This window comes from Typopeltis vanoorti, chromosome 17, assembly GCF_054136105.1.
Source record: "Typopeltis vanoorti isolate ZY-2024b chromosome 17, IOZ_Tvanoo_1.0, whole genome shotgun sequence".
In the NCBI taxonomy this organism is placed as follows: Eukaryota; Metazoa; Arthropoda; class Arachnida; order Uropygi; family Thelyphonidae; genus Typopeltis; species Typopeltis vanoorti.
In genome coordinates, this window is record NC_143565.1 from 89,222,674 (window position 1) to 89,238,628 (window position 15,955).

General features: G+C 37.0%; 1 protein-coding gene across 5 annotated transcripts in view; it reads left to right on the plus strand.

The window, feature by feature from the left end:
• Positions 1-15,955, plus strand: part of LOC150097613 (papilin-like) — a 1,184,257-nt gene that overhangs the window by 651,512 nt on the left and 516,790 nt on the right. For all 5 annotated transcript variants that reach the window (XM_090407770.1, XM_090407771.1, XM_090407772.1 and 2 more), the window contains one exon: positions 9,651-12,086. In XM_090407770.1, the coding sequence (XP_090263896.1) occupies positions 9,651-12,086 (2,436 nt within the window). The remainder of the gene's footprint in view (positions 1-9,650; positions 12,087-15,955) is intronic.

Sequence of the window (15,955 nt, forward strand, 5' to 3'; positions counted from 1 at the left end):
TTGACAATTCATTTGCACATTCACGCAACACCCGAGCTGATATTCCATCTAAGCCTACCGCAGTGTTTGCATTTAAGTTTTGCAATATATTTAATACCTCTGATTCTTTAGCTTCAATTCTCACATTAGGTATTGCTGTAGGTATAGAGATATCCTCACTTGGGTGATAGACTTTTGAAAAGTGATCACTCAGTAACTCGACTATTACATCTGATTTTGTTACCTCAATACCATCAGCACCCACTAAGGTTATCCTTCCGAAGTCATTCTTCCTCTTACTTGCCACATAGCTGAAGAACTCTTTGGGATTACCCTTGATCTCTTTGGCTAAGGTCTTCTCATAATCTGATTTAGCTTTTCTTACTATGCTGGTAACCTTCCTAGCTTGAGCCTTGTACTGCTCATGGGTGTCCTGATCGCCTTTCTCCTTGTAAATTCTCCATAACATTTTCTTTTTTTGCAGTTCAAGCTTGATACTACTGCTCATCCATCTAATGCCTGCCTTGTTTGACCTCCTGACCATGGGGACACAATCTGATATTGCTTTCCTCAGATACCCGCTGATTTTATCCCAAGCACTGCTAACATCTTTCCCTTGCAATATGTTCTGCCATGGGATGGCTGCAAGCTCATTCCGAAGCTTGTTATAATTGCCTAACTTGTAGATCCGTACATACCCCTTCTTAATAGAAAAATCCACAGATTTTGCAACCTCCCAAGTCAATACCACATGATCGCTTTCACCAACTGGAGGTAACGAGGACACCTTACTTATGCATATAACCTCTGAACCAATAACCAGGTCCAACACTCTCACACCACGTGTCCCTTCAGTTACGTGCTGTTTCAAGTAATTATCTCGTAGAAGATGTATGAATTCCATTTCCTTTTTGCTACGTGATATTTCCTCCTTCCAATTGATATCACCGTAATTAAAATCCCCCATAATAATCACCAAGCCTTGTTGAGGAATAATATAGAATTGTGTGGTGCTAGTGTTGCAGGTGAACGTAGCAATAGTTTTGAGTTGTGCTGATAAAAGTGATTTTAATTAGTATATAGTGTGGCTTTTTTTGTCACAAATTGTGATGCATTTTTTTTAATTTGGATACAAGTGTCCTTCAGTGGTTGTGTTGTTGTTGAAATTTTTTGTTGTTTATATTGTGTTTTGCTACTTGTTTGTTGTACTACTAAGCTTCTAAAGATGGCGTCCATAAAACATATGTCAGCAGCATGGAAGGTTTCTGTACAAAAGTCTAGATTTGCCTTGGATTTTTTGCAGTGGATGCATTGTGAAAACTGCTATATGTATGCACCAAAAAACGTGAAAGATCTGTAGGCTGTTTGGGTAAACGAGAAGAAGGAATACATTAATGTTTGTGAAAAGTGTGTGGATAGATTAGAGTGATTAGAAATGGTAGCAAACATCAGCACCGTAGTAGAAGAGCTTCGGCAGGAGTTAGTGAAAGTGAAAAGTGAAATGAAATATCTGGAAAAGGATATTAAACACCTAAAGCAGATTAGCTGACGAAAAGGAGAAGGAAGAAGTTAATCTTATAAAGAAAGAATCAAAGAATAGTCATATATCAATGTATGAAGACTTAATCATTAGAGGTGTGATTACTAATAAAGTGCACAAAACATGCTTTTCTGGTGGAACGCTAAAGCAAATAACTGATGTGTCGCAGAAAAGGAAATACGGGATATCAAAATTAGTGGTAGTCGTGGGCACAAATGACTTAGTTGGAAGGAGAAGAAGAATGTTGATAGAAACTTGAGGAAGTTGTTGCAGCAGGCAAAGAAGAATAGTGTTGTTGGGAAAGTCGTGGGCATGTTGCCCAGGTATGATAACAGTGAATTGAGAAGGAAATTGGAGATGATGAATAGTAAAAGGCTGAGTTGTGTGAGGCAAAGGGGGTTCAATTTGTAAATCTGTGGAGTGAATTTGAAGGGAAGTTCAAATGGTATTAAGCTGATGGATTACATTTGAATGAGTTTGGTGTTGAGCATTTAGAAAGGATATAGTTTTCTGAGAAGGCACAGAATCAAGAAATTAATGTATCAAATGATCAGATTCTACTTGTGAAACAGTAGCACAAATCAACAGATTGTACAGCAGGAGGAAGATGGATACGAGGTTGAAGATGCAGTTGCAGTAGCACAAGATGATGGAATGCATAAAGGTGAGAATGAGATAAATAAGAGTGGAAATCACACTCAGGATCAGGGAAATGGGAGTGGTCAAACCGAAGAGAGAGAGGTGTAGTATAGTAGCTAGAATAGAGAATGTTGGTGCTGGTAGAATGGCCTCAAACACATAGCGATTGTTATGTTTATACACAAAAGGAAGGAGAATTTGAAACAAGAGAACTGGAATTGATTGAGATAGTATGCTCAAAGGTAACTGGAATAAGTGAAACTTGGTAGTCTGAGGAGGATGTGATGTCTAGAATAGAATTAGAAGGATATTTAATTTTCTGGAAGGATAGGGATGTGAAAAGAGGAGGAGGGGGGGGTGGATACTGTCAATGATTTCAGAGGAATTGTGTCTGCAAAGTGTAGAAGTTGATAGTGCATGCACAGATTTTGAATCTGTGTGGTGTGAAGTTGAAATAAACAGATTAATATATCTGATAGGATGCTGCTATAGACAGGGAATGCAGAGAATACTCATTGTGTAATGTTTAGGCAAATTAGTTGGGTATGTAAAAAGAATGTGATCCTGATGGGAGACTTTAATTACAGGAATATAGACTGGAAGGAGGAGATAGTGTATTGGAACAAGGAGAGCGAGTTTGTGGAATTTCTGAGAGATAAGTATCTTAAGCAGCATGTGACTGAAGCAACTAGAGGCTTTAAATTTTTGGATTTGGTGATAACTTCACAAGATATAGTTGTTAATGAAGTGTTGACACTGCCACCGGTTGGTGAGAGTGATCTTGAGGTACTTGTTTGGGAAATGATTAAACAAGAAAAGGTCACTGCCAAAAATGGGTACATGTGGAAGTATAAAGCAGCTGATTATAGGAAGTTCTGTAGTCAGTTAGAATCAGTACACTAGGTAGATGAGCTGAGTGGAAAAGATGTTGACAACACATGGAAACTCACAAGGCAGTATCTGACAAAAGCAATGTATGACTGCATATAGAGGGTTAAGCGAGTAAATAGAGTGGAAATGAAATGGATGAACAGCAAAATCAAGCAAGCTGCGCTAAAGAAATTGTTATGGAGCAGGTAAAAAAAACAATTGGTGGCGATCAGATCCATGAAGAGTATAAAGTGCAGGCTAGAAAGGTAACGACATGGTAAAGAAAGAAAAGGTGCAGTACGAGAGGAGATTGGCTAGTCAGGCCAAGGTTAACTCAAGGGGATGTTTCTGCTACATGGGGAGCAAGAGGAAGAATAATTATGGCATACTAACATTGGTTGATAGTCATGGCAGCAGACTAACAGCTGCAAATGATATAGTGGAATTATTGAATGAGCACTTTATCAGCGTATATCATACTGGTGTAAATGATCTGGTGCAATATATAGAAGAGAGGCAAGTATTAGGAGAATTGGAAGTGAAAGAAACTGAGGTGAATTAGATGTTGGTTGGGTTAGATATGAATAAGGCTTTGGGAATGGATGACATATCTCAACATATTCTTAAGGAATGTGCACCACAATTGGCTATGCCCCTGACCTGGTTATTTAATGAAAGTCTTGCAGTGGATAGGGTTCCTAAGGAGTGGAAAGAAGGCAAAATAGTACCAAACATGGTACTATTTTGGCATATATGGTCCACTAGTATGGTTCTAAGACAGAAGTCTCTAATATAGGCCAATCTGTATCAATGCAGTTGTGGTCAAGGTGTTGGAGAAATTGGCAGATTTTCAGGTTGATGGACATAGCATTCTTTATGATGGTCAGCATTGATTGGTAAAGGATAGGTTCTGTTTTATTAATTTACTTGCATTTTATGATAAGGTCACGAGTGTGTTAGATAAGGGAGAATCAGATACAGTGATATTCTTAGACTTTGCAAAAGCGTTTGATAGATTACCACATGGTAAGTTGGTGTACAAGCTGCAGAGGATGGGAATACAGTCATACCTCGATTAACAAAGAAAATGTGTTCCACAAAATTACTTTGTTAAGCGAAACTTCGTTCTCAGAGGTAAAAATACTATGGCTATAATAGGGATACGTTCGTACGTAAAGAAAATGGAAGACTTTTTGTTTTTTGAAAAAAAGAAAAGCTTTATTAAATAAAAAGTCAATATTACATACCTAACAATGATAAAATCATGACATTTTAAAATACGAATCTAAAGTTAATTGTTTATGCTTTTTTTCCTCTTTCATTTAATAATGGCCTATATGGATTTATTGCATTTACCACTGATTGCTTAATAATAATAATAACACTTCTTCCTAAATCAGGATCATTTTCACTGAAAAAAGTGTCAAGCACCTTTTTAAATCTTTGGTTGCTAACACTTTTTGGTAGGAACTTCTTTAATTTCATCATCATTTTCTTTGGCTTTGTTGCTAACAAGCTATTCTAAATCTTCCAATGAAAAACCTTCATCTTCTGCATTTTTCTGATTGAATAATAATGGTTGTTAAAGTTGACTGCACTAATTCTAAAGAATGTGCCACAATGTGCTGGATTTTCTTTCACCCCCTATCAACACGTTTTACGATATGTAATTTAGTTTCTAAAGAAATTGCTTTTCTTTTCCTTGATTCTGACATTTTAACTAAATATTAATATTTACAAAATCTACAATAATGCTATCAGAGAACATATATGTCATTTATTGCAATGCACCACACTGAAACACACCCCATGAAGTGTAAGCAACGACTAAATTACATGGATAATGTGCACGAAACTGTTAAAACAGACACACACCCACAGCTTTTGGAGTAGTGATGAGTCGCCATCATTTGCCAATCGGATGATTGTTGGGTATTGACCTTAAAAATTTTAATATTTTTACATAAAATGGGCTTGAAATTGCGGACTTCATTATATCGAGGCTTCATTACCAGAGGTAATGTTAACCAAGGTATGACTGTAGATAGTATATTTATTAGGTAGATCAGAGATTGGCTCTCTGAATGATACCAGCAGGTTGTGTATGATGGAGCAGTGTCTCATAAAAAAAGAAGGGTAACCATTGGCATGTCCCAGGGTTCTGAAACACATTGTTCTTGGGCTGCTGCTGTTTAACTTGTTTGTAAACGATATATATATCATGTGGACTGACTGGGTATCTTCAGTTATTTGCTGATGGTGCTGAATCCCTTCAGGAAGATTCGAATAGACTTTTTACTTACACAAAAGAGTGGGGTTGTAGTTTTAATATCAATAAGTGCAAGGTGTTGCATTTTGGAGTGCAGAAATATAAGGCTGTGTACTATATCAATGGTGCCATACTGTAGGAAGTAGATGAGATTAGAGATTTGGGAGAGATGGTTGACAGTACACTGAAGTTTAGTTGGCATATTGCTAGTGTTGCAAAGGTTGCACATCATACTGCTGTTATAATAAGAAGTAATCTTAGATGTAGGGATAAGGAAGTGATTGTGTCACTGTATAAGACACTGGTCAGGCCACACTTGGACTGTTGTGCTCAGATCTGGTCACCTGATTTTCAATGTGATGTGGAGACACTGGAGAGGGTCCAGAGATGAGTGACTAAGACAATATCAGGAGTTTGGAATGCTGACTATGGAGAGAGGTTGAAGAGATGTGGATTGCAGAGTTTCGTGGATAGGAGAAAGAGAGGTGATATGATAGAGACGTTTAAGTTAGTAAGAGGATTTTATCAGATTAATCCAGATGGGATTATAAAAAGAGTAGAAGGTAAGAGGGGAACAACCAGAGGTCATTCCTGTAAGTTATGTAAAAGTGTGGTGAAGAAAGGTGTGAGGAGTAGATTTTTTACATGGAGAATTGTTCAGTGAATGGAATGCATTACCAGAATGTGTTGTTAATGCAAGGAAGATTCTCTATGATAAATATGTTGTCAGTTGAATGAACCTCCCACAATGAGTCTCTTGACTCCATGGAAGGTGTAATAATAATAATAATAATAATAATCTGTTCATGCCCTCATCCTGGCCTCTGCTAAGGATCTACCATTTTCAAATCATAAAATCATTTTTCTAAGATATTATTATTATTATTAGACACCTCCAGGGAGTCCAAAGACTCTTCGAGGGAGGATACCTGCTCTACAGCTCTGTCTCCCACTCAATCCACCAACTGACCGCAACTACACCAAAGCCATCTACTGCCAACCACCACTAGTATTTCCAAAAACAATCACAAACATCCATGCCCACGATGGGATTCGAACCCACAGCCTTTTAGCTGGAGAGCAGATATGCTATTATGTTATTATTATTAAACCTTTTCTCCTATCCTTCAAATGCTGGAATTCTCAAAGTATGGGATTAACACTGCTGTGTTGTTGATAGTAAAGGTCAACTAGCAGTGCATGTTACGGTAAGGTGAGATCCATACCACTTCAGTCATACCAGAATGATGTGAATCTATTTTGGTCTTCCTTATATTCACTAACTCGTAAGTAAAAACAGTGAGATTATGCAAATATCATGCTATTCTAGCACCAATTGTCTGCTGGTGGCAGAATTTTATACTTTTTTGTTTTTTTCCTGTAAATCAAAATCCCATGTTCCAGAGTGTACTTACACCAAGTTTGGTTGAATTTCGTCATTTTTTACTACAGGGGTCTGAACACCTTCTCTTTAATTATGGCCACCCTGTGTGTGTGTGTGTGTGTGTGTGTGTGTGTGTGTGTGTGTGTGTGTGTGTGTGTGTGTGTGTAATGAATGCATTTTTTCCATACCAATATGTAAAAGCTTTTCTGTAGTGATTATTATTCCTATATGTCATTATGTCATGTAGTTTATTGACTGTGGTCGTGTTATCTGATATGTTTTTCTGGTTACTCAGTAGGTTTGGCTGAAGTAATGTTTTAGCATGACTGTGTAGTGGCATAAGTGTTTCAACTTAAAAATATATTGTGTTCTATCATTGCTGCTCGTATGAGCGTGGGCTCTTCTCTTTGTTCCCAGAATATCAGTTTTACCATTTTATTTTGCAGTTATTGTAATCTGTTAAGTCTGTAGTTTACACAGAATGTGTATGATGTAATTTCACATCTTAAAATGTTTCCACATAATGCTCTATAGATTAATATTATATGTATGTTGGAGCAATGTCTTTTTAATTGTTATAGTTTGCTTGTTGCAATCCTGAGTTTGTGTGTAGATAATTTGTATGGCCATTCCAACTTTGATCAACATCAAAGTGAAATTTGAGATAATGTGTTGTTTTTCACCTGTGCAGTGGTTGTGATTTTAGGATCAGTGCTCTGTGTGTATAGGAGGATGGATGTGAGACAGTGAGATATTTAGTTTCTATGGATTGGATCTTTGGTTTTTGAATATCATTAGCTTTGGTTTTTTGGGATATATATATATATATATATATATATATATATGCCCATTTTCAGTTAGCTAATTAGTTATCAGATTGATGTTATGTTGCATATTTGTGTAAGCTGTGTTTGCATCATTGTGAATGGACACTATTGGCCATGTCATCTGCATATTGGAAAATATTACTTTTTAGGGAAAGTTGGCTAATATCATCTTTGTATATATCTCTGTTGTCTATATCTTCCTTCAGATAAGCTTACAGAATCAACCAGCATATTTGAATGCTCTGCTGCTGATGTTGATATGGAGAATGGATAGTCCTTTTTTTTTTTTTTTTTTTGGCCAGTCTCTTGTTTCCATTCAGTTATTCAGTTATTGAGTTTAGAATGAGGCAGCTATCATATTTCTGGGTAATTAGATCTGTTTGGTGGTCTGCGTTCATGTGGGTTGGTATGTTGTTCCCTTCTTTAAGACTCATTAGTGTTCTTTTTAATGTGACAGCCTTCTAAGGATTTTAATAAATTTAGGGAAGCCTTAGTATCACCACTCTGGTCTGCCTCCCACTGACGAGATTCGATAAAGGTAGCAACCGGTCTGGGTAGTGGCCCTTCCCCTAATGCATAGCAGTATATATGTCCGCAAGGAGATGTGCTTTGTATTATGGGAGATACTGAGACAAGGAGTAATGGGAGCTTAGTCCACCTTTGCTATGAGTTGCCAAGTGAAGTACCACCTTACCTCAGTCCTGAAGATATTTTCAGGTGCAAACTTTCTTTGCTTTCACTTGGATAAAGGATTAAACTAAATTTATTATAGTCTAACCAAGTACAAAATAAACTTCTAAGGATTTTATTTGGATTGGCTTTGCATCTTGTTTCTTTTTAAGGGTTATTTTGCTCTCTCTATATAAATGGGTAATTTTTTCCTATTTTTACTTTCTTTATATGGTAGAATAGTTTCTGATAATATGTTGTTAAGTACTTGAACAGGAGATTCGGGTATGGTCGTGAGTTCCATTCAGATCCTTGGCCACTGATTTTTTTTATCCCGCAGGCTCTGGCTAAAATGATCTCATAGATGGTCTTCCAGAAACTGCCTTGTCTCTTAAATGTTCAGTCGATGCAATTTCTGGATGACCATCTATGAGGAGATCACTTCTATGCTATTGTTGGTTTAGGAGTTTGTAATGTAGTTTTAGAAAATTTATTTATTGTTGTAGTTCGATAGTCTCTTTAATTAAGTTATGCTGTCTTTCCATTAGCACTTTTATGCTGTTTTTAATTTCTCTAACTGTCAGCAGTACTTCTACAGAACTGTTATTAAATTTAATAAACTCATCATACTGGTTAAATTTTTCTGTAATTTGTGAAGTATGTTTTTCAAATAGTTCTCAAATAAATATGATTAAGCAATCCTTTAAGTTTTCTATTTTTTAGTAATAGATTCAAAATGGGCTCACCTCAGTTTCCATTATTATACTCCTTGTGCTGTTTGTTGCTGCATTGGCAGTTTGGCACCTGCTATTGTTTACTGCATTGGCTGTTTACTGCTTGCTGTTGTTTGTTGCATTGGCTGTTTCCTGCCTGCCAATAAAGGTGACATCACTTTGTTTTCCCTACAGTGTGGGCACTTCCACTTGTCATGCTTCACATTAAATTTTTGCTGCTATGTAGCCCTCTGACAATCCCGAGCAGAGAAAGTGCATATTTCTCTCATGGTTGCTGCATATTAGTGATTTTCTTCCCCCTATTAAGTCTTCTTGGCATTCATAGTACTTCATCTTCTTTCTGGTTTTGGCAAAGCTGGTGTGATTGCTAAGATGGTGACTTCCTTTGTTCTCCTGTTGTGTGGTTGACCACTACTTGCTGCAATCTTTGAGGTTTTTACATCAATATTTTTGGCTTGACAAATGGAATTCATTGATGTACTTTGAATATTAATTCACAACTTAAAAAACTGCTTTAAAACTTAAAAAATGGGAGCATTGAAATAGTGTGCTTGCTACTACATGTTACCACAGTGCCCTTGTTGAATGGAATAATAATAATAATAATAATAAAGCAACGTATGATTTTTAAGAAGCAGTGTTCATAGTTTAGTATTCACTTCTGTAATGAGAATATATATATATATATATTTATTTTCTTTTTTATTTATTTCTTTTTTCTTTTTATATTTTTAAATAGGAAAGGATGCCCTGTGGTCAGTTCCTGCAATGAAACTAAATATGGCTGTTGTCCAGATGGAATGACACCAGCTAAAGGTCCAAACAGTGAAGAATGCCCTGAAGAGCAAAACTGTAATAACACATTGTGGGGATGTTGTCCTGATGGATTTACTGCTGCCAGTGGAGAAAACATGACTGGATGTGATATTATGTTTCAGGAGTGTCTGAACACTACTTTTGGATGCTGTCCAGATAATCAGTCAGTTTCTCAGGGTCCAGATTTTTTGGGTTGTGTCGAGGGTATGCCATCTGGAGAAGACTGTATTGAATCATTATATGGATGCTGCATGGATGGCTTAACTCCTGCAGAAGGACCAAACAGTGCAGGTTGTCCTGAAAATATTACACTGATAACCGTGCCAACAAAGTTTATTGATTGTAATGCAACACTTTATGGCTGCTGTCCAGATAATCTCACTCTAGCTAGTGGACCAGAGTTTGAGGGATGTGAAGTAGAAGGAAGTGGTGAACCAGAAAGTGAATGTTGGAACACTCTGTATGGTTGTTGTCCTGATAACATTACTTTAGCCAGAGGCTTCAAGAATGAAGGTTGTGAACTTATAGTAAATTGTTCAAATTCTCCTTATGGATGCTGTCCTGATAATATTACAATTGCTTTAGGACCTGACAATACAGGCTGTCAAGAAGAAATCATAGATTGTTTAAACACTACTTTTGGTTGCTGTCCTGATAATATTACAGTGGCCCTGGGATCTAATAATGAAGGATGTGAAGAAGAAATCATAGACTGTTTAAACACTACTTTTGGTTGCTGTCCTGATAATATTACAGTTGCCCAGGGATCTAATAATGAAGGATGTGAAAAAGAAATCATAGACTGTTTAAACACTACTTTTGGTTGCTGTCCTGATAATATTACAGTTGCCCTGGGATCTAATAATGAAGGATGTGAAGAAGAAATCATAGACTGCTTAAACAGTACTTTTGGTTGCTGTCCTGATAATATTACAGTTGCCCTGGGATCTAATAATGAAGGATGTGAAAAAGAAATCACAGACTGTTTAAACACTACTTTTGGCTGCTGTCCAGATAATATTACAGTTGCATTAGGATCTAATGATGAAGGATGTGAAGAAGAAATCATAGACTGTTTAAACACTACTTTTGGCTGCTGTCCAGATAATATTACAGTTGCATTAGGATCTAATAATGAAGGATGTGAAGAAGAAATCATAGACTGTTTAAACACTACTTTTGGCTGCTGTCCAGATAATATTACAGTTGCCCTGGGATCTAATAATGAAGGATGTGAAGAGGAAATCATAGACTGTTTAAACACTACTTTTGGATGCTGTCCTGATAATATTACAGTTGCCTTGGGATCTAATAATGAAGGATGCGAAGAAGAAATCATCGACTGTTTAAACACTACTTTTGGTTGCTGTCCTGATAATATTACAGTTGCCGTGGGATTTAATAATGAAGGATGTGAAAAAGAAATCATAGATTGTTTAAACACTACTTTTGGTTGCTGTCCAGATAATATTACAGTTGCCTTGGGATCTAATAATGAAGGATGTGAAGAAGAAATCATAGACTGTTTAAACACTACTTTTGGCTGCTGTCCAAATAATATTACAGCTGCATTAGGATCTAATGATGAAGGATGTGAAGAGGAAATCATAGACTGTTTAAACACTACTTTTGGCTGCTGTCCAGATAATATTACAGTTGCATTAGGATCTAATGATGAAGGATGTGAAGAGGAAATCATAGACTGTTTAAACACTACTTTTGGCTGCTGTCCAGATAATATTACAGTTGCATTAGGATCTAATGATGAAGGATGTGAAGAAGAAATCATAGACTGTTTAAATACTACTTTTGGCTGCTGTCCAGATAATATTACAGTTGCATTAGGATCTAATGATGAAGGATGTGAAGAAGAAATCACAGACTGTTTAAATACTACTTTTGGCTGCTGTCCAGATAATATTACAGTTGCATTAGGATCTAATGATGAAGGATGTGAGAAATATTTGGTAAGCTGTTTTAATTCTTCTTTTGGCTGCTGTCCTGATAATATTTCATTGGCACTAGGACCAAATAATGAAGGTTGTGAGGAGGACAGTTTTAGTTGCTCAAGCACCACTTTTGGCTGTTGCTCTGATAATATTACAATTGCCACAGGTCCTGGTAATGAAGGTTGCGGTATGGAAGATGAAGGATGTGCTAATACAATATTTGGATGCTGTCCAGATGGTGTTACTGTTTCTCAAGGTGCTAATGATTTTGGTTGCTGCAGTACAACTAAATTTGGATGTTGTCCAGATAACATCACTGCTGCACTGGGTTTGTTCTACCTTGGATGTGGTTGCCAGACATACCCATATGGATGCTGCCCAGATGGTATTACACCTGCTCAAGGTGAAAGGTAAATATTAAATCAAAATATTAAACCATATCTAACATTTGTTGAAAGTTGAAAGTTTTTTCACTTGGTTATAGTATAAATTAAAGAAGCCAAGAAAGTATATTATTGGTTTCATCCTTTACTTTTACATCCATTACTTCTTCATAAGTGAAAGAACATGAGAGTGGAATGAATGAGATTGATGTGCTTAGCAATGGAAATATTAATAGGGTGAGAGATGAGAAAGAAAGAATGAAAGAATGAATGGGAATGCAAGAGGAACAGGGAAATGGGGGGGGAGCTGGGGTCAACATGGAGTGAGAGCATAGGGAGAGTGGATGTTGGAGGTAGTAGTGAATGTATATATGGGAATGATCACCATGGGATAGTTGAGACTGAGAACATATATGGGGTAAGCAATTGTAAAAGTGATTGGGCAAGGGCAGCAGTGATGAACTGGTCTTGCATCGTCATAAAAAGTTGGTTGTAACTTAATTTTCCCAAGAAATATTCACACTTGTAAAGGCTGGCTGAATCTCACTGACTAGAGCTACATTGACAGCGTATGGCCTGTGTTATTTAAGCAACAGAGTGAGACGGCATGAAATGGCTATGCATGCACATGAAATCACAGTGCTGCTGCGAGGACCTGGAAGCTCCTACAACTGAGCAAGCCAAGGTAACTTTGACTAGACAAGCAAGCATCGGCCTTTGATACACAATGCAAAGCTCAATTATTGCCACACGAGCTTAAGACGTCTTCTGTCTACAAAAATAAAAGTCTAAATGGAATGCTTATAAATGCATGCATTTATTAACAAATAAATATTACTTCTTTCTCAATTAATGAGCTTGTGCAGCAAGCATAGCAAGCATGGAGAATTCGCCCCTGAAGGGCAGGTGTGGGAAAATCTCAACAAACAGTTGGCTTGGATAGGACTGGCTACCGACCTAAAAGTGAATTACTATGTTTATTAACAAATGCCTGGAGCAACAGAAATAAGGGTAATGAAATTGTTTCACTGATTGAGGTTATTCACTCAAAAACTGTGGAATAAGTGAAACATGTTGAATAAGGATGATAACCTGACAGGAATAGAAATGGAAGGACAGTGTTTTTTGTGATTATTGAAAGGAAAAGAAGGTGGGGAGAGTTCTACTGATGATAGCAGGCGATAGCAATGGTTTTGAAGCAGTGTAATGTGAAGGTTGACAGAAAGAGATATTTACTTGGATATTAATATGGGCCAGGGAATGTAGATTGTAGTAGAGAAAAAATGTATGAGCAACTTCGGCTAGAGTACAAGGGAAAAGTGTTATTATGGGTGATTTTTATTATGGCAGTATAAATTGGAATGAAGTGAATAAGGAAAATGAAATTTTTGAGTTGTTGAGAGACAACTATCTTAGGAAGTATGTAAAGGAGGGCATTCAAAGAACAAGCATTTTAGATCTGATCATTTCTTCAGTTGGGGTGAGTGATCATGAAGTGATCATCTGGATTGTGGACAGATTTCTGTGAGAAAATGATCTGTGTGGAATTACAAGGTTGATGATTATGAGATGCTTAGGAGACGGCTTGGAGTTAAAGAATAGAGTGAGGGGGTTAAGTGGGAAAGAATAAAATGCTGCTTGGGAACTGTCAAAGAGACACTTAACATTGATGATCTAGACAGATTAACATGATCCAGATATTGATATCAGTAAGACATCAATGACTGGATGTATTTCAAAGATAAAAAAAAGACTGAATAAGGTATGTGGCAAGTGGATGAATGAGAGTATCAAGTATGAAATCTGGAAGAGTTGAGGCACTTTGGAGGCAACACAAGATAAATAATGGTAATGATCAGTTGCACGAACAACATAAAGAGCAGGCCCAGAGAGTGACTCATTTGGTAAGGATAGCAAAAGTGCAGTACTATCAGAAATTAGGAAATCATGCCAAGAAAAACATTTGTGAGTTTATTCCATGTGTGGCAAGAGAAGAAAGAATGATTATGAAAGATGATGTTAATGGATGAAAGTAGTAGATTAGTGACTGCTGTAGAGGACATAATCAAGGTATTCAGTGAGCACTTCATCAAGGTGGTTCATCCTCCATGTGAGATCCAGAGAAGTTCAAGTGGAGAGAATGAAATGGGTGAAGACATACTGATGAGCGAGCAAGAAGTATATGTATATCTGGAATTGTAGTTAAGGTTAGTGAGAGCTAGAATACAAAAAAATGTGTTGATAACAACAGTATTCTCTGTTATATAAATTAAGTGGATATTAAATCCAACATGATTCATAGCCAAAAACAGAAACTAAAAGTTTCATGTAAAAATTGACCAGAGAGCTTGCAGGAATACACTGCCGCCATACTACAAATTGCCCTAGCCGAACCTAATAGGAAAAGCATGAATGCTAAAAGTGCTCATATATTGCCTTCTTTTGGTCCATTTTGAGAGGTTTCACTAGTCTGAAAGCTGTTTCAAACTCATTGGTTTTTGTCAGAGACTAGGCAGAAACCTAAGAGAGCAAAAACTCTCAGTACTAGGGAACTTGAAGCGTCAGAGAGAATTTTGCATTGCTAAAATGAAGCCTTTGGCTCTTTATTTTAGTAAGTATTCTCTGTGCCTGTCAGCATGGGTTTGTTAAAGGGGAAATCTTGTTTTATCAACTTGTTTATGTACTATAACAAAGTACTGAGTGTATTGGACAAGAGAATGAGAGATGCATATACAGTGGTATACGCATGTAAGTTTTGCAAAATCCTTTGCAAAAACTTAGATTTTGCAAAGGCTTTTGATAGATTGCCACACTGCAAGTTGGTAACTAAACTGGAACAGACTTTGGATGATAGATGAGTTGGATAGGCAACCAGCTCTAAGATAGGTATGAGCAAGTTGTGTAGCAGATAATATCCTGGAAGAGGAAAGTTAGTGGTGTACCACAATTGTCTTTTTTTGGACCATTGTTATTTAATTTTTATATTTGGGATGTGTTTCACTGGTGATACATAACTGTTTCATGATTATGCGAGAATTGAGAGATGGCCTTACAGGAGGACTTGAATAGATGGTATGAGTGGGCATCAGTATGGATCTGTCAGTTCAATGTTTTGCAAAGTGTGTGGTTCTGAAATTTGGTAGGCATCAATGGGATGCAAAGTATACACTTGAAAGGGAAGCTGAGGAGACGAGAGACCTTGGAGCAGTTGACAAGGATGTGAAGTTTACAGATCACATTGTGCAAGTTGTGAAGTCATCACATCAGATTATGGCATTGATGAGTTGGACCTTAACATGCAGAAATAAAGAGGTCCTGGTTCCACTATATTGGGCATTATATAGATTATTGTGTTCAGAATTGGTCCCCTGGATTTCATGGTGATGAAGATATATTAGAAACAAAGCAGACTTTGTTATGTGGGAATAGGAAGACACGGAGCAGTATCATGTGCAAAACCTCATGAATAGAAGGAAGAGAGGGGATATCATTGAGACATTTAAGTTAATAAAGGGTTATTACTAGGTTAATTGTGGAATGAATTTTGTCATAGAATGGGAGAATGGGATAGAATAAGGAGACATCCATGGAGGCTGTATAACAAGGCACATTATTATTTATTACTCAGGCCTCCATGGAGTCAAAAGACTCATTGTGAGAGGTCCTTCCTAGGAAACACAAAGTCTATCATACCACTCCTTGAACTCATTGACTGTTCTTGCTCTCACCACTCTATCAGGCAATGCATTCCATGGTTCAACTACCCTCCATGCAAAGAAACCACTCTTCACTCTCTTGCTCACAGCTTCCTTTCGTAACTTCTAATAAAGAGCAGGTTCTTTGCATCGATTGCGGTTGGTGAGTTTAATGAACTGCCTGACATTGTAATTAATGTA